This window comes from Anomaloglossus baeobatrachus, chromosome 1 (genome assembly GCF_048569485.1).
Source record: "Anomaloglossus baeobatrachus isolate aAnoBae1 chromosome 1, aAnoBae1.hap1, whole genome shotgun sequence".
Taxonomy (NCBI): domain Eukaryota; kingdom Metazoa; phylum Chordata; class Amphibia; order Anura; family Aromobatidae; genus Anomaloglossus; species Anomaloglossus baeobatrachus.
In genome coordinates this window covers 361,296,631-361,323,007 of record NC_134353.1, presented here as the reverse complement: position 1 = coordinate 361,323,007, position 26,377 = coordinate 361,296,631, and the positions used below count along the sequence as shown (strand labels likewise).

The window sequence follows — 26,377 nt, the reverse complement described above, 5'->3', positions numbered from 1 at the left end:
TCTTCAATTTGTTTATGTCTGAGTGTTTTAAAATCAGGGGTAGGGTTTGCAAGGGGTATAGGAGTCTGGCAAAGCTAATCATTTTGATCAAATGACATCTACCCAGAAGGGATATTGGTAAGTGATGCCACCTTTGCAATTCCTCCAATATTTTACCTATCAGGGGGGTATAGTTTAGTGAGTATAATTGATCTGGTCGCCTCCCTATCTTTATACCCAAATACGATATATGTGACTTTGAGACACGGAGCTCCAAACCCAGCTTCCTCCAGTGCTCCAGGGGTGTTTTTTCTCCTAGTTCTAAAAGTTCGCTTTTGTTAATATTGATCTTGTAGCCCGAGTATTCCCCAAATTTCTGAATAAAATCAAAAATATCTCTTAACTGTGCTAGTGGTCGTGACAGGAACAATATGACATCATCTGCAAAAAGAGCAATTTTGACTATATCCTTGCCTACTTTAATTCCGTCAAATAGATCAGTCTCCTCCACATATCTAGCAAAGGGTTCCATGGCCAGGTTAAATAGCAATGGTGACATTGGACAGCCCTGTCTGGTCCCTTTGTGTAGGTGAAAAGGAGCAGAGAGGAATCCAGGAGTATGTATTCTGGCTGTAGGGCTGTTGTATACCCCGTCCAAGTATGTTCTAAATTTGCCTTTTAAATTGAAAGTGTCCAGTGTCGCCCCCAACCATTCCCAACTGACATTATCAAATGCTTTCTCTGCATCTAGAGTTAGGAGAGCTGGTCTGTCACCTGAGTGTTGCTGTCGTCCCACCACATCCAACACTGTCAAAACCTTCCTTATGTTCTTAACTGCAGCCCTCCCTTTAACAAACCCCACCTGAGCCGGTTTCACCAACTGAGGAAGCACCCCTGCCAAACGCTCAGCCATTATTTTAGACATAATTTTTTGGTCTAGGTCAATTAGTGAAATAGGTCTGTAGGAGCCTGCCTCTAGGGGGTCCTTTCCTTGTTTCGGTATTACTTTGATGTACGTCTCTTTGGATCTGACTGGAATGTCCCCTGTTGTCAAAATAGTGTTGTAATAAGTGGTCAATGTCGGGGAAATCTGTTCTTTAAGTGCCTTATAAAACTGCCCACTATATCCATCAGGACCGGGTGCCTTCCCATTCTGAAGATGACTAATAGTTTGCTTTACCTCCTCTTCCTTAATATCCGCATTAATTACATCCAACTGCTCCTGTGTAAGTTTTGGGAGAGATAAATGTTGGAGGAAGGATCTGCCCTCTGTTATGTTGGTGTGTGAGGATTTATATAGGTCTTTATAAAAGTCTTGTAGTATGGCATTTATGTTTTTGGGATCGGAAGTTACCTTTCCTTGTCTATCTTTCATTCTGACTATGGGAGATACTTTAGAGTGCCCCTTCGCTAATCTCGCCAATAATTTACCCGCCTTGTTACCATATCTGAGTAATTCAACTTCTTGTCTAGTTCGATGCATCTGCTCCCTTCTGTCTAACCACATCTCAAACTCTTGTTTGACCAGTTTCCAATGTTCTCTATTTTGAGCTGAGGGATTCTGCAAGAACTCCGTGTAAGCTTGTCTGAGTTTTGCACTCGATTCGGAATACCCCTCCTTCACCTTTTTCTTGAGGGAAGAGACATACATTAAAATTCTGCCTCTCAGCACAGTCTGCCGTATTCCAAAACAGAGCAGTTTGATCTATGTGTTCTCTGTTGTCAAATATAAACTCCTCCCACCAGCAGCGCAATTTGTCATTAAATCCCTCATCCTTCGTAAGGAAGGCTGGAAACCTCCATATAAAGTCTGTCCCCCTAACCACCTTGTCCGTCAGTTCCATACCCACTGGGGCATGGTCTGATATGACCAAATCATATATTTCAACCGATTTCAGTCTATTCAATAAACTCTGAGGTCAAAAGATAATCGATCCTTGACCAGGATTGGTGGACATGGGAAAAATGAGTAAACTCTCTAGCGTCAGGATGTAGCCAGCGCCAGACATCCCTCAACCCAGTCTGGTTAAGAAGAGAAGGGAGTGCATTTTCTTCTCTATGAGGGGCCCTGCTCTGGCTCCTTCTGTCCTCATCTATTTTATGTACTGTGTTAAAGTCACCACCGGTGATTATCAGAGGTGAATTGTCAAGAATCATCTTCCTTTCTATATCTTCAAAGAAGGATTTATTTGAACTATTAGGACCATAGATGTTTTGTATAGAATAGGTTTCTCCCCCATGATCTATAGTGACCCGAACCCACCTCCCCTGGTCGTCACACTCCTGGGACAATAGCTGAAAAGCAAAATTCCGGTGGAATAAGATCACTACCCCTGCATGTCTCCCCTGTGCTGCCGAACCCACTACAGTCCCAACCCAGAATCTTTTAAGTCTGAAAAAATCTTCTTTTCCCAAATGAGTTTCCTGAAGAAGAACGATATCTGGGGAGAATCGTTTGAGGTGTCTCAATACCTTAGATCTTTTATTCGGGGACCTCAGGCCTTTTACATTCCAGGAAATGATAATCATAAGGGTCCCTGTGGAATCTATTTACTGCTTTTTACTGGTCGCTTGTGGAGGTGTTGCACAGCACTCTGAGTCTCTCAGTGACTCTTAAAAGAAAGAAGAAGATGTTAGAAGAAGAAACAAAAAACTAGAAAAACACAGTAAAGCAATCAACACTTAGTCAACAGTAACTTTAAATTCGTAGTGCACTGTAGTGTGTTCCCAACTCTACACACCACCAAAAGTGCTCTGGACTTCACTTTTTTCTGAAGATGAGTGTGCTTGGTTACACAATCATAATAAAGAAGCTCATCTTGCACCATAGGAAATAGATACAAAAGAATACCAGGGTGCCGTCCATATCTCTTACTTACACCCACCCAATTTGACCAAGTCGGTTATTTCGTTACTTCCCTCGCCGAACCACAGGATACATCCCCAAGGAAGGAGGGTATAGATTGTGTGGACAAGCATCCCCCGGCTCGGCGAGTCACCCATGTCCCAAGGCAGCCCATAATCCTCCCCCACTAGATCCCTGCCAACCTTTGCTCACAAAGATAGTTTGTTCAATAACTTGATATCCCCACCAAGACATTGCGGCATAACTCCAGTCTATTAAAAGGAAAAGTAGGTAAGAGGATGAATCAAGGCGTTAGACAGACTGTCACTGAGGTTTTTCATCTTCTGTGGTCCGTAGATCTCTGAGATTTCGGTGACTGTTGCCGTTCATCCCCCTTCCGATCTCTTCTTCTCTCTGCAATTTTTGCCGATTGTAATATTTTTTCCATGTCTCTTTCTGCATCCTTTGCCGAGTTGTAAACAATACTGTTGCCATCCTTTTGAAAAATCCTCAGCAGGGCCGGATACTGAAGCGTAAAACTTCTTTTGGCTTGAAATAGGGAGACACAAATCTTGCTAAAGGCTCTTCTTCGCTTGGCCACGTCTGCAGAGTAATCCTCGAATAAGAGGAGCCTCATACCTCTTATGATCAGTGGTTGAGTTTGCTGTCTATAAGCCCTTATGATGTCAAATTTATCGTTATAGTCTAGAAATTTCATAATCACTTGGCGTGGTCTTAGTGCCTGATCTCCGGATTCTCGATTATGGGAACGCAGGTCTGGGCCCACCCTGTGAGCTCTTTCAACTCTACATCCTCTGTTGATTCCCAAGGCTGTCGGCAGATCCCTTTCACACAAGCGTTGCAGTTCGGCAGTCGGGACCGCTTCAGATAGCCCCACTAATCTTAGATTGCTGCGTCTGGATCTATTTTCGAGATCTTCAACTTTGTCTGTTAGTCGTTTTGTCTCTGCAACAGTTTCTTCCAGCTGTGAGGACATTTGTTTATTTTCCTCCTCCAGAGATGACACCCTCTGCTGCAGCTCCTCTATCTGTCCTTTATGTTTGTTTAGTTCTCCCCGGAAGTTATGGAGGGCATTCTGGATAGCTTGCTCCAAGGTTTTCTGAATCCCTGGCATGATGTTGGCTGTGACCTCCGCCGCCATATTTTTGTAGTCTATCGTTTGCGGTTGCTGGGCATCCTCCCTGCTGCCATCATTAGGATTGTTTATTGAGTCATCACTGAAGGCACTGTGGAGCGATTGAGATACATCCGCAAGGACTTGTTCCTCCAAAGGGCTCGATGCCATGTCTCCCTCCCTTTTGCTGCCTGCTCTGACCTCTGCTTGGCGATAATGGTCTGATTTTTGCGCGCTACGTAGAAGGTAGCGATCCATAGGTCGCTGGTCCGCTGGCTGGGAGAAAAGTTCCTCTTTATCAGGAGGGGAATACCCAGTTGAAAATTGAGGATCCTGTTTTAGGATTTATTTATTTACTTCCAGTCCTCTTAGAAGCCAGCAACCATTACATTGGGTGCAGTTCTTTATGTTGGCCACTGGGGGAGAGTGTTATTTGAGATTTTTTTTTTTTTTTTTTCTTCAAAGTGAGGTGCTATGACTGCCTCAGTCCACCAGATGTCGCTCTTTTCCCCAAACAGCAATTCACTGAGTAATGGCTGAAGCAGAATTGTTTCCCGCCCAAATATGGTCGAGGTGATCAAAGGAGCCTGGAGCAGTCTAGCAGCCACCTGCTCCACTCCTCTGCTGCCTCTTTTCTGCCAGTCTGTCCTCTGAGAGTCCCTGGTCTCTCCCTGCCTCAGATCTTCCTCCCTGCTACAGGTGGCAGGCTTTCCTCCTCAGCCCAGGTGAGAGCACTGTCTGGCTTGCCCCCAGGGAATGAGATCACCAGTGGGGGGTCACTCCAGTGCCTCAGTATCACGGGCCTGTCCCAGAGGGGGGGGGTAGGGGTATATGCAGGGCTCAGGTCTCCAGCTTCCCTCACTGCACGATCTATAGTGGCACACTGCTGCAGAACTTCCCTCCTACCTCCTCCACGTTGCTTCAGACAGAGGTGATTGCAGTGTCTGCTCCCCCGCTCTCCTCCTCGGTCACAAAGTTCTCCGGTCTCCGATCTAGCAGATGCTCGAGTGGTGGGGGTTATATGCAGGGATGGCTTATACCCGGTGGCAGGTCTGCCTTAGGACGCTGGATGGGGACGGATCTTGCCCTGGCTTTCAGTTTGATCTCTGGCTGATGCTGGAGCTCTTCACTGCACGTCTTACATCCTCCGCGCAGGAGCCGGAAGTCGCCAACATTTTTTAATTACATTTAAAGGGAAGGTGCCACATATTTTTTATTTTTGTATTAATAATAGTGATTATGAAATAAAGTATTTTAATGCAAAATTAAATTCACTTTATTTAGTTTTTATTTAATTCTATTTTTACTGAAACACTGGGCGCTGCCATCTTGGATTTGCTGTGTGTAAAAACAGTTACTCTCCTCAAATACGGCAGCACCTAGGGCATAGACAGTTGTCGGCCTCCGACCCTATACTTAACACAGAGTCCGCTTCTGCTGTGAGCTGGGCACGCCCCCTGGCTTGTCCAGATCACAACAGAGGGAGGAGACTGCCGTCATCTTTGCTCACAGCTGCGCTTTTCCCTTGTCACCCGCTCGAGAGTACCGGTGCCAAACCGCCACCACTCCCCCTGCTCTTGTGTGCTCACCTCGGACGTCTGCTCCTAGCATCTCACTGGGGCGCGGTATACATTGAGGTGTAGTATAAAATGGCGCTCTATGCCAGCGGCCCTCAGTGATACTTTAGACATTAGGATCACAGTGTGGAGACATTTTTTTGGTGACCGCAAAGTGATCCTAAACTTCATCTTCCCTTATCCTGTTGTTAAAAACACCTAGATTAGGAGGGGGAGGGGACATCACACACAGGAGAGCAGATTCCGTCAACTTTTACTGCAGTTGTAATGTGAGCTAGTTCTACAGTAGTTCTTCAGTAGGATTTCAGCAGCTTCTCCCCCTAGTGTTTAAGAGTGGAAAATATCAAACTTTTAAAAAAAAAAATATATATATAAATTTTGCTCAATTAAAAACAATATTTAAATATAACATTAATACTTTACATTTTTCAGTTGTTTTTTTTTTAATTTTGATGACACCTTCCCTTTTAAGCAAGAAAAAAGTGGTTGTTATTTGCAATCATATTGGTTATCTGCAAGTAAATACGATTTAAAATGTGTGGCTTTCTAATTAGAAGTACAGCTGCAGGGAGAAAATGAAGGTCTGTCCTCCTTGCAGCCACTTGATTCCAGTCAAGTAGGTGACCTTTATGAAGTATCAAGTATGAATACTACCTGCTGAAATACACACACTTGGCATGCTGTCAATGAGGCTAAATATGAAATATCTGGCTTCCATGCTACAGCGGTATGTCATTCTGATGTGATTGCTTTTAGGTATGAGGCATGCCATCTATGACAAGTTGGATGAGGATGGTCTGATCGCACCTGGTGTCAGAGTTTCAGGAGATGACGTAATCATTGGTAAAACAGTGACTCTGCCCGAAAATGAAGATGAACTAGATAGTACCAATCGACGTTATACAAAGCGAGACTGTAGCACTTTTCTGCGCACAAGCGAAACCGGCATTGTGGATCAAGTCATGGTTACACTTAATCAGGAAGGATACAAGTTTTGCAAAATCAGGGTAAGAGCAATTCTATGAACATGTATTTCTAGTTTTTCTTTAGCATAGTGATGAGGAGATGACTTGAAGCCATTTATAAAGATGCTTTATTGAAAGACCACATTCTAGACTTTCAAGTGAACATATTACCACTTTTGGAGCATGTTAAACTTAAATATAATTTGTGGAGTAACTTGCCACTTTTGGTGGTCGGTAAGATAAACCTAATTAAAATGGTATTGACCCCCAATCTTAGTTATACACAGTGCCGTACTACTGCCCAGATCTTCCTTCTCAATGCTCAACTCGCTCACTTCCTCTTTTATATGGGGGAAATCAAGGCCCAAACTTCGGCTGTCCACTTCGTAGAGATCTAAGGTGTTAGGGGAGATGGCCTTGCCGGAATTTTTCTTGTACTATCTGATGGGACAACGTAGGACACTAGGCTCCTGGATGCCAGACTGTAAGATGCCTAACTCAGAGGATCATTTGGCACATGTAGTCAGGCCAGACTGTAGGGCTTTATGGAATTGGCAGACCGGGTGTACCGAGGCTGTTGCCTATCCTTAAGTTGGCATAGTCAGTATGGCGACAAGCTAAGAAAGTAGTGTGCTTTAAAGGAGCTGTGGCGAAGCTCCCGCTGCGGAGAAACTTTTACTTCCCTACTAATCATCCCTCAGCATAGTTTTGGGTCACCCACAATGTCCTTGTGCTGGGAGATCTCTTTACCTTGGGAACTAATACCTTCAAATCTCTTGGGCAGGTTCAAACGGAGTATAACACAAACCCAAGGTCCCAGTTTTCTAGGTACCGTCAAATTCGCACAGGGATCCAATCTCTGCTACATAAAATGGGGGCAGAGGAATTAATATCATCATTCCCAATGATAGGCATCCAGAAATCGCAGAGACCCTGGGGTTTAATATCGGCTATATAGACTTATCTGTGGGAGTGGAGTCTGATTCCTTGTCAGTTCAGGAAAAATGGAAACTTTTGATTCCTTCCATACAGGGAGAGGAGTGGGAAGAGGTACTGGATTGCCCAACTATGGTTTCCCTATCCGCAAATAATAGGTTGATCCAATGCTACATCATTTATCAGGCATACCTCACACCCACTCGCCTGTTTTACCATAGGCCGCTCTCGTACATCGGAGTGTCCACGGTGTCATCTTTCAGGGGCAAATTTTACGCAATTAATATGTAGCTGTCCAAATATATCCTCCTTTTAGCAGGAGGTGACTTCTTTATTTTCGTATATCGTGTTGATACCTGTTCCGTGTGACCCGTTGCTGTGCTTGTTTGACAGATTCTTCAGCGTTATAATTTGGAGCACTTTCCAGCGCTAAATTGAGATAATGTGTAGTTGTTGATGATTTTTTTAGTTCAGACCATATTGAATAAGTTGTCTGTGTGTTCAGTATAGAAATCCATTGAATGCATAAATGTATAGACTAAACAACTCTTCAGGTATAGCTGTTATAGATGGTTTATTACTATGTTTAAGGTTGATGTAGTTCCTCTTGCATCGGGTCTGTATAATATGCACAATTCATGCTGTACCATGTCTGGTTTGATTATGTTCATAAAACAAAGCTAAAAAAAGATGCTTTATTTTCAGAATTAACATTAGATCAGTGCTGTAATAAACCTGCAAACAGTCCCCATTTGTTCCATCTAACCACTGTACTTTGTGAAGTAGATGGAGTTATAACCATGTTTTTCCCTCGGCCTAGGTACGGTCAGTTCGTATTCCTCAAATTGGAGACAAGTTTGCCAGTCGGCATGGGCAGAAAGGAACCTGTGGGATTCAATACAGACAAGAGGTAGTTTTACTACATAAGTACAGCAGATTGTACAATAGTATGTTAGTATATCGTCTCCAGTTTTAGATTTGTATTATCCTGACGACTGTACCATCTCTGCTTCATTGTTGTTTTTTGCTGGCAGTACGGAAATCAGTCGTCTTTGTTAGCAGTGTCTATACGTTGATGTCATTTTTGTTACTCTGAGGACTGAAATTTTTAATCTTTTCGCGCTTTTTCCTTTTTAAATTAAATGCCATTTTATATAACTAGTAAAAGTGGACCGTGTGTGTGTGTGTGTGTGTGTGTATAGATATATAGATATAGATAGATATAGACAGATATAGATATATACACATACATATACATACTCTGGTTACCTCCTCCAATTCTTACGGATTCTGAAACAGTTATTCTTTTGTACCTCTCCATTCCAGTTCAACCAACTGGGCATATCCCACAGAACTAGGGGCATTTTCTTTGTCTCCTCTGATGCAGTTCAATCAAAAATCAGCCAGCCATACCCACAGAAAGGTATATGCCCAGTTTGATGAAGTGAAAAAAATTGCATCATTATTACTGGTGGTATAACTTTCCAGAAGCAATTGCAGGAGGTACGGAGTATGTTAAAAACAAAACCGTAATGGGTCCTCTTTTATAGCTGGGGAATGTGGTCCATGTTTGTGATTTTGCAGGACTGATAACAGCAGCTCTGGGATTAGGAGGGTTCTCAGGAATTAACGGTTAGATCCCAGTTTTGAATGTAGCTACTGTGCAAGGTCACTCCTCTTGGCAACAAACTATAAATTACGTAAGACTAACACTTTCATAGCAAGGGAACTATAGCCGAAAAATAAGCACATTTGTAACTGATTTGCTTTTTCTATCTATCTACACCAGTATTTATAACATGAGAATCCTTTAAAACATAAGATTTGTCTTAGCCGTATTAATGTATGGTTTAATCTTAGGACATGCCCTTTACATGTGAAGGCATTACACCAGATATCATCATCAATCCTCATGCCATTCCTTCCCGTATGACCATTGGTCACTTGATTGAATGTCTCCAAGGGAAGGTAAGGGGAAAAAATTGCCTTTTCGTCATATGTAGCATTATACTTGGATATCTTTAGGTTTATTTTATACTGCATTCAACTTTAATTATAGGTATCGGCAAACAAAGGAGAAATTGGTGATGCAACTCCATTTAATGATGCAGTCAACGTGCAAAAGATTTCCAATTTGCTTTCAGATTATGGCTATCATCTTAGAGGGAATGAGGTAAACAATTTTAGTTGTGAAATGACCTATTGTGATTGGTGGATGCTATGTAATTGTGACGCCCTGGACTAGCCAGGTAGGCACAGGTAGGCCCCTGCACAAACACCTGTCCCCTAAAAAGGGTAACAGCAGCTATCCTTAAAACCCTAGTCACCTCCCTCAGGGTTTGATGATCACACCAGGGGGCGGAGCCAGGCAGTTGGCCACGCCCACCAAGGAGTTCACAGGCCCTGAGGCAGGAAAAACAGTTTAGATTAGTTTGAGGAGAGGAGTCTAGTTTGAGGCGTGAAGTGGAGTGGAGTTCAAGTGCAGACCTGTGCCCAGGTCTGCCATAGTCTAACACTAGGTGTCTGGGTTGGAGCCCAGTCACCTCTGGCTAGGAGGCATACGGTGGCCTCAGCCTGCAGGAGACGGGGAGACAGCCAGGTGGAACCGTAAGGGACCGGGACAGGTTTTTTTTGTGTGGATTATATGGGACATTTAGGTTTATTCACCAATGCATGGTTGTGGGGGGGTTTTGCAGCCTGATTGCACTGTCATTGCTTTCTAAAGGTGAAAAGATGCAAAAAGAATTAACATGCTGCAGTTTTTAAAAAAAAAAAAAACGCATCCGTTTTCTAGTTGTCAAGAAAAAAAAAGCCTGTGCATGAGATTTCTAAAAACTCATAGGAAATGTTTGTCCCTGGCTGCAGTTTCTTATGTAAAACCAATCCGCTCTTTACTCACCCTCCCTGGGTCCAGCTCTGAGCCTCTGGCACTGCTTCCAATATCCACGATTGGCTGCAGTGTTACATCATATCGACGTCACTGCAGCCAATCGGTGAGCTCAGGGGCTCTGTATAAATGGAACCCCGTCCCCTGCCTACCCCCACCCCTATTCAGAGCTGCTGAATTCAGTAATTGGTTGTCGATGTGAGTTCAGTGCCACAGCCAATACCAGACACCAGTAGGAGTGCCAGAAACTCACCGTTGGACCTGGGGACGGTGAGTAAAGAATGTTCTAAAATAACATACCAATCTGCAGCCAGGGGTGTAGGTTTTCTGAAAGGAGACAACCTCCTTTAACACGAAAACCTGATTTATTAATAGGATTATTTTGTGATTACATTAACCCTTTATATTGTTTACGTTCTTGTATATAGGTTCTTTATAATGGATTCACAGGACGTAAAATCACATCTCAGATTTTCATTGGACCTACTTATTATCAAAGATTGAAACACATGGTCGATGATAAAATTCATTCTCGGGCAAGAGGTCCAATTCAGATTCTGAACAGGCAGCCTATGGAGGGTAGATCACGGTAAGTGAGTGAATGAACCCAGATTAAGATGGCCAGTTATTGAATTACAAGTGAATGTCAACATGTACTGCATGGCGTGTAGAACGCTGAACAGCTACGCAGAGATGTTAATCATTACGTATTGAGTCATGCTCAGGACTGTCCAGAACTAACCTCTCCATAATGTTTAACAGTCGCCTCCATTCACCTACACGATTGTCCAGTTGAATGCGTTATACTAACAAAATATCTCTTTATAGTGATGGAGGTCTTCGATTTGGAGAAATGGAGCGGGATTGTCAGATTGCCCACGGTGCTGCCCAGTTTCTTCGGGAGAGATTGTTTGAAGCATCTGATCCCTACCAAGTGCATGTCTGCAATCTCTGCGGTCTGATGGCAATTGCAAATACCAGGACTCACACATATGAATGCAGAGGATGTAGAAACAAAACACAAGTAAGTAACGTTTGGCATATCTAGACTGTTCTGTAAGCTGTCACTCCCAGTTTTTTTACGGTGTTTGGACCGGAAATGCCAAAGGATATTTCTTTGTCGCTCCACTGGGAGACCCAGACAATTGGGTGTATAGCTTCTGCCTCCGGAGGCCACACAAAGTATTACACTCAAAAGTGTAAACCCCTCCCCTCTGCCTATACACCCTCCCGTGGATCACGGGCTCCTCAGTTAGTTTTATGCTTTGTGTGGAAGGAGGCACACATCCACTCATGCATTCTCATACTTAGTTATGTCGGTTGGAAGAAAAGAGGGCCCCCACGGGGCCCCCGGCATGTTCCCTTCTCACCCCACTACGTCGGCGGTGTTGTTAAGGTTGAAGTACCCATTGCGGGTACAGAGGCTGGAGCCACATGCCGTCTCCTTCACCATCCCTTAGCGGCTCTGGGAGAAGTGGGATCCTAAGCGGTCATCCATTTACTGGGACCGTGCTCCCTCCGCAGCCCCTGTGGGAACCTGCCGGACCGGAGCCTCTTCAACCTCAGGGACCGGGCCCTGCAACTCAAAGGTACTCTGTGTCCCCATTGGGGGCTGTGCAGGGAGCGCACCTTCTTCCCGGAAGCCGCGGCAGCTGCTGAATTGAGAAGGCCGGTGGACTTCCGCGCCGACCGTGCCTGCTTGTCGGGCGCGGTCTCAAATTTAGTCCCCGGCTTCATCGCGGCCTAGTTGCAAAAATCCCGCCCCCGGGCCTGCCTGTCAGGGGTAAGGGCGGGATTACCGACCTGACGTCGGATGTGAGGGCTGGAGCATCCTGCATGTTTTCCTCCCCCCTCACTGATCACTGTGGGGACCCCAGATTCCCGCACTTTCCTGGCGTCGCCCACGGCTCCACTCCTCCCCTGAGAGCTCCGGCGGCCATTTTTTGGCATTCTGCCGGTGGAGGATTCTCAGTGATCAGCTCTGCAGCTCCGGGGAATCTAAGGCAGGGAATCTGGAGGACACACTCCGCTTGTTAGCGGTCGGTAAGCCACACCGGTCACCCGGTCCCGGTCCCCCTAGGGTGCCGGAATAGATACGTACATATATATATATATCTATCTGTTCGGGCGGGCTGTATACCCCTTTTTCCCATATACCCTCAGTGATCACTCTCCTAGGAGACAACAGCATGTCGTCCACAAGGAGCAAAGCTGCTAAGGCACATGGTTTTTTTGCGGCCTGTACCTCTTGTGGGGCTATGTTACCTGCGGGTTCCACCTACCCTCACTGTGAGCAATGCTCGACCCCTGTTTCGCTTGCTCAGCCGGAGCCTCGGTCACTAGTGGGCCCCTCGGCTCATGTAGACCCCCCTGCTCCCCCTGTCCAGGCGGCAGGGACAGAGTTCGCCTCTTTTGCTGAGAAACTCTGAGTCACTTTCACAATCCATGGCTCAGTCTATGGACAAATGGTCTTCCAAGCTGCTAGAAGCTTTGCAGTCCAGACCGGTCCTTTCACAGGCCCCGGCCCCTGTTGGCTCGTCGCCTCCAGGCCCCTCTCGGTCCGCGCCGCAGTGCGCTCCCAGGTTGGCCCCTAGGTCTCAGGCGGAGGACTCCTGCCCGGACCACAGTCCTAGACCGGCTAAGCGGGCTCGCTGGGAATCTTCCCCGACTTCTTCACGCTGCTCGGGTTCCCAGCTTGAGGACTCTCTGGAGGACGGAGGCGGACGTCGCAGCTCAGGGCTCTGACCCTGACGTCGCCCTTAACCTTGATACACCTGAAGGGGACGCCTTAGTAAATGATCTTATCTCGTCCATCAACCAGGTGTTGGATCTCTCTCCCCCGCCTCCTCCTGTAGAGGAGTCGGCGTCTCAGCAGGAGAAACACCAGTTTCGGTTCCCCAAACGTACACGCAATGCGTTTTTTGATCACTCTAACTTCAGAGACGCTATCCAGAAGCCCAGAGCGGTCCCGGACAAGCGCTTTACTAAGCGCCTCACTGACACGCGTTACCCCTTCCCATCTGAAATCGTTAAGGGTTGGGCTCACTGTCCCAAGGTGGATCCTCCAGTCTCAAGATTGGCGGCTAGATCCGTGGTATCGGTTGCAGATGGCTCATCGCTAAAGGATGCCACTGACAGACAGAGAGCTCCTGGTGAAGTCCATCTATGAGGCCACGGGCGCGTCTTTTGCCCCGGCCTTTGCAGCCGTGTGGGCACTCCAAGCTATCTCGGCTTGTCTGACTGAGATTAATGCTGTCACACGTAATTCTGCTCCGCAAGTTGCGTCTTTGACCTCTCAGGCGTCAGCCTTTTCATCCTACGCCATGAACGCCGTCCTGGACTCTGCTAGCCGTACAGCTGTAGCATCCGCTAACTCTGTGGCAGTCCGCAGGGCCATGTGGCTGCGCGAATGGAAGGCAGACTCTGCCTCCAAGAGGTTCTTAACCGGTTTGCCGTTTTCTGGCGACCGTTTGTTTGGCGAACGATTGGATGAGATTATTAAGGAATCCAAAGGAAAGGATTCCTCCTTACCCCAGGCCAAACCTAAGAGACCTCAACAGAGAAAGGTTCAATCGAGATTTCGGTCCTTTCGTCCCTCCACCAAGTCCCAATCCTCTTCGTCCAACAGGCCGGGGAAAGGCCAGAGGAACTCCTATGCGTGGCGATCCAAGTCTCGCCCACAAAAGGCCGCAGGAGGCACTGCCTCCAAGACGGCTTCCTCATGACTCTCGGCCTCCCCTGACCGCATCCTCGGTCGGTGGCAGGCTCTCCCGCTTTGGCGACACCTGGTGGCCACATGTTCAAGACCGATGGGTGAGAGACATTCTGTCTCATGGTTACAGGATAGAGTTCAGCTCTCGTCCTGCGGCTCGCTTCTTCAGAACCTCTCCGCCCCCCACTCAGGCCGACGCACTTTTTCAGGCAGTAGCCGCTCTAAAGATGGAAGGAGTTGTGATCCCCGTTCCCCTTCAGGAACGTGGTCGCGGATTTTACTCCAACTTGTTCGTGGTGCCAAAAAGGACGGGTCATTCCGTCCCGTTCTGGACCTCAAGCTACTCAACAGTCATGTGAGAACCAGACTGTTCCGGATGGAATCTCTCCGCTCGGCCATCGCCTCAATGTCACAAGGAGACTTCCTAGCATCGATCGACATCAAGGATGCTTATCTCCATATACCGATCGCACCCGAGCATCAACGTTTCCTGCGTTTCGCCATCGGGGACGAACACCTCCAGTTCGTGGCATTGCCTTTCGGCTTGGCGACAGCACCACGGGTTTTCACCAAAGTCATGGCATCCGTTGTGGCGGTCCTGCATTCTCAGGGCCACTCGGTGATTCCCTACTTGGACGATCTCCTAGTCAGGGACCCGTCTCGGGTGGCGTGTCAACAAAGTCTATCTGTCGCTCTGGCGACTCTCCAGTGGTTCGGGTGGATCATCAACTTCCCGAAATCCAAGTTGACACCGACCCAATCACTGACGTACCTTGGAATGGAGTTTCATACCCAGCAAGCGTTAGTCAAGCTTCCGAGCGACAAACAGCTTTCTCTGCAGGCAGGGGTGCAATCCGTTCTTCGGAGTCAGTCACACCCCTTAAGGCGCCTCATGCACTTCCTGGGGAAGATGGTGGCAGCTATAGAGGCTCTCCCGTTCGCGCAATTCCATCTTCGGCCACTCCAATGGGACATTCTCCGCAAATGGGACAGGAGTTCGGCTTCCCTCGACAGGAACGTCGCTCTTTCCCTTGCAACCAAGACGTCACTTCAGTGGTGGCTCCTTCCCAATTCTCTATCGCAGGGAAAATCCTTCCTACCCCCAACCTGGGCTGTGGTCACCACGGACGCGAGTCTGTCAGGGTGGGGAGCGGTTTTTCTCCACCACAGGGCTCAGGGAACCTGGACTCCGATAGTCATCCCTTCAGATCAATATTCTGGAGATAAGGGCAGTGTATCTAGCCCTATTGGCTTTTCATCGGTGGCTGGAGGGCAGGCAGATCCGTATCCAGTCGGACAACGCCACTGCCGTCGCATACATCAACCACCAAGGCGGCACTCGCAGTCGTCAAGCCTTCCAGGAAGTCCGACGGATTCTGCAGTGGGTGGAAGCCACAGCCTCCACCATCTCCGCAGTTCACATCCCGGCCGTAGAAAACTGGGAAGCAGATTTTCTCAGTCGTCAGGGCATGGATGCGGGGGAATGGTCTCTGCACCCAGACGTGTTTCGAGAGATCTGTCGCTGCTGGCGAACGCCGGACGTCGATCTCATGGCGTCACGGCACAACAACAAAGTCCCGGCATTCATGGCACGATCTCAGGATCACAGAGCTCTGGCGGCGGACGCGTTAGTTCAGGATTGGTCGCAGTTTCGACTGCCTTATGTGTTTCCTCCTCTGGCGATGCTGCCCAGAGTGTTACGCAAGATCAGGTCCGACTGCCGTCGCGCCATTCTCGTCGCTCCAGACTGGCCGAGGCGGTCGTGGTACCCGGATCTGTGGCATCTCACGGTGGGTCAACCGTGGGCGCTTCCAGACCGCCCAGACTTGCTGTCACAAGGCCCGTTTTTCCATCTGAATTCTGTGGCCTTCAACCTGACTGTGTGGCCATTGAGTCCTGGCTCCTAGCGTCTTCAGGGTTATCTCAGGATGTCATTGCCACCATGAGACAGGCCAGGAAGCCTACGTCCGCCAAGATCTATTATAGGTCTTGGCAAATCTTCCTATCCTGGTGCGCTAATAACGGTTTTACTCCATGGCCGTTTGCCTTACCCACTTTTCTTTCATTCCTTCAATCCGGAATGGAGAAGGGTTTGTCACTTGGCTCTCTCAAGGGCCAAGTATCGGCGCTCTCCGTATTTTTTCAAAAGCGCCTAGCCAGGCTTCCGCAGGTCCGCACGTTCCTGCAGGGAGTTTGCCACATAGTCCCACCTTACAAGCGTCCGCTGGAACCCTGGGATCTTAACAGGGTGCTAATGGCTCTTAAGAAACCACCTTTCGAGCCGCTGCGGGATGTCTCTCTATCACGTCTTTCGCAGAAGGTGGCCTTTCTAGTGGCAGTCACATCACTTCGGAGAGTGTCTGAGCTTGCATGACAGCGCTGCTAAGCCCCCTTCCTGGTGTTTCCCCAGGATAAGGTGGTTCTGCGTCCGGTCCCGGAATTTCTCCCTAAGGTGGTATCCCCTTTTCATCTCAATCAGGATATCTCCTTGCCTTCATTTTGCCCTAATCCAATTCACCAGTGTGAAAAGGATTTGCACTCTTTGGATCTTGTGAGAGCACTCCGGCTCTACGTGTCTCGCACGGCGCCCCTGCGTCGTTCAGATGCGCTCTTTGTCCTTGTCGCTGGCCAGCGTAAGGGTTCGCAGGCTTCCAAGTCAACCTTGGCTCGGTGGATCAAGGAACCGATTTTCGAAGCCTACCGTTCTTCTGGGCTTCCGCTTCCTTCAGGGCTGAAAGCCCATTCTACCAGAGCCGTGGGTGCGTCCTGGGCATTGCGGCACCGGGCTACGGCTCAGCAGGTGTGTCAGGCAGCTACGTGGTCTAGTCTGCACACTTTCACGAAACACTATCAAGTGCATACCTATGCTTCGGCAGACGCCAGTCTAGGTAGGCGAGTCCTTCAGGCGGCAGTTGCCCACCTGTAAGAGGGGGCCGTTTTTTCGGCTCTTTTTTATTGAGGTATTCTTTTACCCACCCAGGGACTGCTCTTGGACGTCCCAATTGTGTGGGTCTCCCAATGGAGCGACAAAGAAGGGAATTTTGTTTACTTACCGTAAATTCCTTTTCTTCGGCGCTCCATTGGGAGATCCAGACGATTGGGTGTATAGCACTGCCTCCGGAGGCCACACAAAGCATTACACTAAAAAGTGTAAGGCCCCTCCCCTTCTGGCTATACACCCCCCGTGGGATCACGGGCTGCTCAGTTTTCAAGCTTTGTGCGAAGGAGGTCAGACATCCACGCATAGCTCCACTGTTTAGTCAGCAGTAGCTGCTGACTATATCGGATGGAAGAAAAGAGGGCCCATATGGGGCCCCCAGCATGCTCCCTTCTCACCCCATTCCTATTGGTGGTGTTTGTTAAGGTTGAGGTACCCATGGTGGGTACGGAGGCTGGAGCCCACATGCTGCTTTCCTTCCCCATCCCCCTGAGGGGCTCTGAGGAAGTGGGATCTTACCGGCCCCCAAGCCCTGAGGCCGGGCTCCATCCACAGACCCATAGAACCTGCTGGATACGGAGCGGGGTACCGTTTCAGGGACAAGGCCCTGCAGCATTCAGGTACTCTGTGTCCCCGTATGGACAGGCACACTCCAGACTTGCTGGGTGTGCTAGTGCGCCGGGGACAGTAGCGCTGCGCGCTGGGGTTACAGTCACTACAGTTTCTCTGAGGGACTTTGTGTTGGGGACTGCCGCGCCGGCCGCACCTGGAGCGGCGGCGCGGCTGAGACTTGTGGTGCGCCGGGGACTTAGCGCCGACCGTGCTTTTACGACGGCGGCGCTTATAAATCTAGTCCCCGGCTTTTGCGGCCTAGCTCCGCTTCGTTCCCGCCCCCACCCTGTCAGTCAGGGAAGGGGAGAGACGCTGTACGTTAGTCAGCGCCGAGGGCTGGAGTCTTATTTACATACTCCAGCCCTCTCACTGAGCACAGTGGGACGCAGGTTTCCCGCACTTTGTCTGTATACGCCCAGGGCCCGCCCCTCTCCACAGGACGCCGGCAGCCATTCCTACATGCAGTCTGGCTGGAGAACGGACACAGGCTCTGGGAGACCCAGACAGGGATTTCTGGCGACCACACACCCGCGTTAAGCGGGCGGTAAGCAGCACATTAGTGCTGGCCCCACTAGTGCCACAGTGTTATATTGGTGTACTTTTTTCCTCTATACCATATATATATATATATATATTGCACTGTACGGTCGCTTCTTGGCTGTATACCCTATATTGCTCTGAGGAGACAACAACATGTCATCCGCAAAACGCAAGGGTGCCAAGACACAGGCTGTATGCGCTGCTTGTGCCGCTTGTGGGGCTGATCTACCGGCAGGTTCCACTGACCCCCATTGTGTGCAATGTTCGCTCCCTGTGCCGCTTCGTCAGCCGGAGTCTATGGTGGTAGTGGCCCAGGCAGAGTCACCGGTGAACCCTGTCCCGGTGACGGGGACAGAGTTTGCAGTTTTTGCCGACAAGATGTCTGTCACTATGACAAAAATCCTAGAGACCTTGCAGGCCAGGCCAGTTTCTCAGACCATGGACACTGCTGCGTCAATGTTCCCCGGTCCCCCTCAGTTGGAGTTAATCCGTACTTCAAGGGGGTCCCAGGCATCTCAGGCTGAAGGCTCTGATTCGGATGACAGTCCCAGGCGGCCTAAGCGAGCTCGCTTGGAGAGACCCTCCACGTCATCACGCGGGTCAGGGTCTCAGCGAGAAGAGTCTCTGTATGATGAGACAGAGGAGGATGATCAGGAGTCTAATCCTGAAACCGCTCTCAATCTGGATACCCCTGATGGTGACGCCATGGTAAATGACCTTATAGCGGCCATCAATAAGCTGTTGGATATTTCTCCCCCAGCCCCTTCTGCAGAGGAGGCAGCTGCACAGCAGGAGAAGTTCCATTTCAGGTATCCCAAGCGTAAACTGAGTACTTTTCTGGACCACGCTGACTTCAGAGAATCAGTCCAGAAACACCATGCTTATCCAGACAAGCGTTTCTCCAAACGTCTTAAGGATACACGTTATCCCTTTCCCCCTGACGTGGTCAAACGTTGGACCCAGTGTCCAAAGGTGGACCCCCCAATCTCCAGGCTGGCGGCTAGATCCATAGTTGCAGTGGAGGATGGGGCTTCACTTAAAGATGCCAATGACAGACAGATGGACCTTTGGTTGAAATCCGTCTATGAAGCTATCGGCGCGTCGTTTGCTCCAGCATTCGCGGCCGTGTGGGCACTCCAAGCTATCTCAGCTGGTCTGGCACAGGTGGACTCTATTATACGTCCAGCAGTGCCGCGAGTGGAGTCCTTAACTTCGCAAATGTCTGCGTTTGCGACCTACGCTATCAACGCTGTCCTGGACTCTACGAGCCGTACCTCAATGGCGGCTGCCAACTCTGTGGTTTTGCGCAGAGCCTTGTGGTTAAAGGAATGGAAAGCGGATTCTGCTTCCAAAAAGTGTTTAACCAGCTTGCCACTATCTGTAGACAGACTATTTGGTGAGCAATTGGCTGAAATCATTAAACAGTCCAAGGGTAAAGACTCCTCCTTACCCCAGCCCAGATCAAACAAACCTCAACAGAGGAAGTGGCAGTCGAGGTTTCGGTCCTTTCGAGGCTCAGGCAAGGCCCAATTCTCCTCGTCCAAAGGGACTCAGAAGGAGCAAAGGGGCTCAGACTCCTGGCGGGCTCACTCACGCCCCAAGAAAGCAACCGGAGGAACCGCTTCCAAGGCGGCTGCCTCATGACTTTCGGCCTCCTCCCTCCGCATCCTCGGTCGGTGGCAGGCTCTCCCGCTTTTGCGACATCTGGCTGCCACAGGTCAAAGACCGGTGGGTAACAGACATTTTGTCTCACGGGTACAGGATAGAGTTCACTTCTCGTCCTCCGCCTCGGTTCTTCAGAACTTCCCCACATCCCGACCGAGCAGATGCCCTTCTGCAGGCGGTGGGCTCACTAAGGGCAGAAGGAGTGGTGATCCCTGTTCCTCGTCAGGAACAAGGGCAAGGTTTTTACTCCAATCTCTTTGTGGTTCCAAAAAAGGACGGCTCGTTCCGTCCTGTTCTGGACCTAAAGCTGCTCAACAAGCATGTGAACGCCAGGCGGTTCCGGATGGAATCCCTCCGCTCCGTCATTGCCTCAATGTCTCAAGGAGATTTCCTAGCATCAATAGACATCAAAGATGCGTATCTCCACGTGCCGATTGCTACAGAGCACCAACGTTTTCTACGTTTCGTGATAGGAGACGACCATCTCCAGTTCGTAGCTCTGCCATTTGGTCTGGCGACAGCCCCACGGGTTTTCACCAAGGTCATGGCGGCAGTGGTAGCAGTCTTGCACTCTCAGGGACACTCGGTGATCCCTTACTTGGACGATCTACTTGTCAAAGCACCCTCTCAAGAGGCATGCCAACACAGCCTGAATGTTGCGCTGGAGACTCTCCAGACTTTCGGGTGGATCATCAACTTTTCAAAGTCAAATCTGTCACCGACCCAATCACTAACGTATCTTGGCATGGAGTTTCATACTCTCTCAGCGATAGTGAAGCTTCCGCTGGACAAGCAGCGGTCACTACAGACAGGGGTGCGGTCTCTCCTTCAGGATCAGTCGCACCCCTTAAGGCGCCTCATGCACTTCCTCGGGAAGATGGTGGCGGCAATGGAGGCAGTCCCGTTTGCGCAGTTTCATCTGCGTCCACTTCAATGGGACATTCTCCGCCAATGGGACGGGAAGTCAACTTCCCTGGACAGGAAAGTCTCCCTTTCCCAGACGGCCAAGGACTCTCTGCAATGGTGGCTTCTTCCCACCTCATTATCACAGGGAAGATCCTTCCTACCCCCATCCTGGGCAGTGGTCACGACAGACGCGAGTCTGTCAGGGTGGGGAGCAGTGTTTCTCCACCACAGGGCTCAAGGGACGTGGACTCAGCAGGAGTCCACCCTTCAGATCAATGTTCTGGAAATCAGGGCAGTGTATCTTGCCCTACTAGCCTTTCAGCAGTGGCTGGAAGGAAAGCAGATCCGAATTCAGTCGGACAACTCCACAGCGGTGGCATACATCAACCACCAAGGAGGGACACGCAGTCGGCAAGCCTTCCAGGAAGTCCGGCGGATTCTCATGTGGGTGGAGGACAGAGCATCCACCATATCAGCAGTTCACATCCCGGGCGTAGAAAACTGGGAAGCAGACTTCCTCAGTCGCCAGGGCATGGACGCAGGGGAATGGTCCCTTCACCCGGACGTGTTTCAGGAACTCTGTTGCTGCTGGGGGGTGCCGGACGTCGACCTAATGGCGTCTCGGCACAACAACAAGGTCCCGGCCTTCATGGCGCGGTCTCGCGATCAAAGAGCTCTGGCGGCAGACGCCTTAGTGCAAGATTGGTCGCAGTTCCGGCTCCCTTATGTGTTTCCACCTCTGGCACTCTTGCCCAGAGTGCTACGCAAGATCAGATCCGATTGCAGCCACGTCATACTCGTCGCTCCAGACTGGCCGAGGAGGTCGTGGTACCCGGATCTGTGGCATCTCACGGTCGGCCAACCGTGGGCACTACCAAACCGACCAGACTTACTGTCCCAAGGGCCGTTTTTCCATCGGAATTCTGCGGCCCTGAACCTGACTGTGTGGCCATTGAATCCTGGATCCTAGCGTCTTCAGGCTTATCCCAAGGGGTCGTTGCCACCATGAGACAGGCTAGGAAGTCCACTTCTGCGAAGATCTACCACAGAACGTGGAGGATTTTCTTATCCTGGTGCTCTGCACAAGGAGTATCCCCCTGGCCATTCGCGTTACCTATTTTTCTTTCCTTCCTGCAATCTGGGTTGGAAAAGGGCTTGTCGCTCGGCTCCCTTAAAGGGCAAGTCTCGGCACTGTCCGTGTTTTTTCAGAAGCGCCTAGCGCGACTTTCTCAGGTGCGCACTTTCCTGCAGGGGGTTTGTCATATCGTCCCTCCGTACAGGCGGCCGTTAGATCCATGGGATCTAAACAGGGTACTAGTTGCTCTCCAGAAGCCGCCCTTCGAGCCTCTGAGGGATGTTTCACTTTCTCGACTCTCACAGAAAGTGGCCTTTCTGGTAGCGGTCACGTCTCTTCGAAGAGTGTCTGAGCTAGCAGCGCTGTCATCCAAGGCTCCCTTCCTGGTGTTCCACCAGGACAAGGTAGTGCTGCGCCCCATTCAGGAGTTTCTCCCTAAGGTGGTATCCTCTTTTCATCTTAATCAGGATATCTCCTTGCCTTCCTTTTGTCCTCATCCAGTTCATCGGTATGAGAAGGATTTACATTTGTTAGATCTGGTGAGAGCACTCAGAATCTACATTTCCCGCACGGCGCCCCTCCGCCGCTCGGATGCACTCTTTGTCCTTGTCGCTGGTAAGCGCAAAGGGTCGCAGGCTTCCAAAGCCACCCTGGCTCGATGGATCAAAGAACCAATTCTTGAAGCCTACCGTTCTGCTGGGCTTCCGGTTCCATCAGGGCTGAAGGCCCACTCAACCAGAGCCGTGGGTGCGTCCTGGGCATTACGGCACCAGGCTACGGCTCAACAGGTGTGCCAGGCAGCTACCTGGTCGAGTCTGCACACTTTCACCAAACATTATCAGGTGCATACCTATGCTTCGGCGGACGCCAGCCTAGGTAGAAGAGTCCTGCAGGCGGCAGTTGCCTCCCCGTAGGGGAGGGCTGTCTTTGCAGCTCTAACATGAGGTATTTCTTTACCCACCCAGGGACTGCTTTTGGACGTCCCAATCGTCTGGGTCTCCCAATGGAGCGCCGAAGAAGAAGGGAATTTTGTTACTTACCGTAAATTCCTTTTCTTCTAGCTCCTATTGGGAGACCCAGCACCCGCCCTGTTGTCCTTCGGGATTTTTGGTTTTTTTCGGGTACACATGTTGTTCATGTTGGACGGTTTTCAGTTCTCCGATGTTATTTCGGAGTGAATTTGTTTAAACCAGTTATTGGCTTTCCTCCTTCTTGCTTTAGCACTAAAACTGAGCAGCCCGTGATCCCACGGGGGGTGTATAGCCAGAAGGGGAGGGGCCTTACACTTTTTAGTGTAATGCTTTGTGTGGCCTCCGGAGGCAGTGCTATACACCCAATCGTCTGGGTCTCCCAATAGGAGCTAGAAGAAAAGGAATTTACGGTAAGTAACAAAATTCCCTTCTTCTTCTAGCTCCTATTGGGAGACCCAGCACCCGCCCCTGTTCCCTTCGGGCTGGTTGTTCTTTTGTGTACACATGTGTTGTTCATGTTGAATTGTTCTTTTGGTTCATGGTTTTCAGTTCTCCGAACATCCTTCGGATTGAATTTACCCTAGACCAATTTATAAGTTTTCTCCTTCCTGCTTTTGCACCAAAACTGAGGAGCCCGTGATCCACGGGAGGGTGTATAGGCAGAGGGGAGGGGTTACACTTTTTAAAGTGTAATACTTTGTGTGGCCTCCGGAGGCAGAAGCTATACACCCAATTGTCTGGGTCTCCCAATAGGAGCTAGAAGAAAAGGGATTTACGGTAAGTAAACAAAATTCCCTTCTTCTGCATATGGAAATATCTGCTATTTTTTCCGGTCTGTATGACACTGTCACGAACAGGGGGGAAGGAGTGGAAGGTACACCTCTCCTTTCCACCCGACAGAGCATGTGACTTGCTCTCTAGCGCCCATTTTATAGTCAGGCCAATTATGGAATTACCCGACAATAAGCAAGGAGACCGCTATTCTACTATGCCGATGATTGAAGGGTTCCCGGTGAGAGTAAGGTATATATTCCCCCGACTCCTGCGGCGGAATATATCTAATCCGTCCCTGATCTCACGGGTCGCCCCACAATGATCCTTGGCATAAACTCGCTGCCACCAATCGACTACGATAACTATTACGCCAAGCACACAGACGTGGAATTCAGTATCGATATAACAGAACAACCCAAGATTAAATTATATATGTTTTAATAGCCGTAAGGGCACACTAGAGACTACAATATATTCAATAAGGAATTTACAGAATATATAGATATGTCAGAATACATTTACAAATAAGACGTGGTCACAAACAGGCATACAGATGTATCAATTACCTTATTCCCTAGCGGGCACAGGGGGGCGCTGTGTGGCCTTGCGGTTCTTGGATCTTCCCCAACGTGCACCACATGAGACCACCCGAAGAAGAACTAAACACGAACCTCTGCCCTTAGCTTTTATCTGTTCTGTACTGGGCTCACCCGGCCCACCCTTGTGACATCATCCTGACTGGAAATTCCCTCCCCCTGCTGTTAGTTGAAAATAACCTAATGTTATATTTCCCAGCATAACTCTGCCCCTGAACTTCTCACACGGAAGATATGACCCTCGTTTTGATGGTCGTGAATTGATCTCCGTTTTGATAGGAAATATGAGGGTTCTGCGGGCTTCCTGTGGCCAGTTATTAATTATTGAGGGCTACGCACATCATACAGGTTTGCCGAAATATGTGTTCCGTGCGTCTGGCCCTCAGGAATATGAAAATGTGCCTGTCTTGTCTGTGGGGACGATGTACCCCCCAATATCGAAACTCTACTGACGGTCCCGAAATTTCTGGAGGAGACCTTTTGAAGTTAGGTTATAAACCTGACTGTTCCGAATTGTCTGGAGGAGACCTTTTGAAGTTAGGTTATAAACCTGACTGTTCCGAATTGTCTGGAGGAGACCTTTGAAGTTAGGTTATAAACCTGGAGATTCCCTCCCACCTCCTGTGTAGGACAATTCACTCTGCAGGGGGTGTGCTGGATCAAGGGCTGTCTTAATTGGATTTTGACACCTTGAGTTTTAAATTTGCTGGCTAACAGACAATTTCCTCAAGTTAATTAGCATACTGATTGAAGCCTCCTTAGGCCTCAAGGCCCAGTCACACACAACGAGATACCATGGTCATACCTTGACAAGATGGTGACTAAAGGAATATGGCTTAATAGATCAGAATATATCCCTATTTCCTCACAGACACTTTAGCAAAATCTCTCATTTATTACACCTTCCTGATCCCCAAAAATCAGCTTTAGGCTATGTGCCCACGTGTGCGTATTGCATGCAGTTACGCTGCGATCTGCACCGCAGCGTAACTGCATGCGTCCTGCGTCCCCTACACAATCTATGGAGATTGTGCAGGGGCCGTGCCCACGTGGCATATTAGAGCGCAGCGCTTCGGCTGCTGCCCAAAGCGCGCGTTCTAAGAAGTGACATGTCACTTCTTCCGTGTGGTTTGCATGCTGTCTATAGGGAGACGCAGCATGCAGAGCGCACGTTTTCTGCCGGCACCATGCGCTTCAGAACGCAGCTGTTCAGCTGCGCTCTGAAGCGCACCTTTTAGCTGCGGTGCAGAGCGCACACGTGGGCACATAGCCTTACAGTTTATTGGGTTTACTTTTTCATTTAAATCGCCAGCATCTCCCTCTAAGATTTAACACTTAATGCCATTAACTATTGACAACCTAGACATTTTCATAAAGGCCTAATCCTAAATCATTTTTTTTTTAATGTGGAGTTGACGAACAGATTAAATTGAATCTTTATTAATAAAATGACTCAAAAATAGATTGCTGTTAACTTTTTCTTTCCTCCTCCACAGATTTCCTTGGTACGAATGCCGTACGCCTGTAAACTTCTCTTTCAAGAATTGATGTCAATGAGCATTGCTCCACGGATGATGACAACGTAATGTCCGTGTTTGGGAATCTTGTGAAGTGTAAAAAAAATGTAATAAAGACAATTGTTCATTTTAATAAATATTAACGTTAAATGGCGTTAAACTGTTAAAGCCATTTGCTTTCATTGTACTGGATAAGGCTTTACACCTAAGCAAAATGTGTGTTTAGTTTTCTAGTTACTTTTTAGTATTTTGTTTTTGGAGGAAGTTTTATTACGTATGATTATTACATATGACGATCTTCCTCTTTAAGGTGAAATAGTAGGTTTGTCTTTGCGTTAAATAAATGTCATTTTTTGAATAAAGGTCTAAATATATTTTATTGGATTCATTGCCTTTGGTGGTTTAAACAAAAGTTGATTTGCTAAATATTTACTGTACTTTGGGCATATGCTTATTAAGGTTTCTGTAAAAAAAAAAAAAACCCACCTTGTATTGCAGGAAAATTAGGAGCTCACAGGAGGCAGGAGAAAATTAATATTCACTGCTCCCTATGTCCTTAATCCCGCCCTATTCTCGGCACTGATGCCAGGGACGAGAGGTGGATGTGATTTTTGGTGTGGGGAGCAGTGAATCTTCATTTTTTTTTTTTTAATAGCAGGCACATGTGATTACCCAGCCTCCTGCTTCATGCATCAGCTGGTCAAAGACATGTATCCACTATTAAAGAAAATTAATTTCTTCGGCGCT

At 48.7% G+C, this 26,377-nt stretch overlaps 1 protein-coding gene across 1 annotated transcript in view; it reads left to right on the top strand.

Moving 5' to 3' along the window:
* POLR2B (RNA polymerase II subunit B) overlaps positions 1-26,014 on the top strand; it is a 149,156-nt gene extending 123,142 nt beyond the window's left edge. The window contains exons 19-25 of the mRNA XM_075352456.1: positions 6,293-6,543; positions 8,258-8,347; positions 9,298-9,405; positions 9,497-9,610; positions 10,753-10,913; positions 11,153-11,348; positions 25,610-26,014. Of these exons, the coding sequence (XP_075208571.1) occupies positions 6,293-6,543; positions 8,258-8,347; positions 9,298-9,405; positions 9,497-9,610; positions 10,753-10,913; positions 11,153-11,348; positions 25,610-25,699 (1,010 nt within the window). The 3' untranslated portion in view covers positions 25,700-26,014. The remainder of the gene's footprint in view (positions 1-6,292; positions 6,544-8,257; positions 8,348-9,297; positions 9,406-9,496; positions 9,611-10,752; positions 10,914-11,152; positions 11,349-25,609) is intronic.
* The last annotated feature ends 363 nt before the right edge of the window (positions 26,015-26,377 follow it).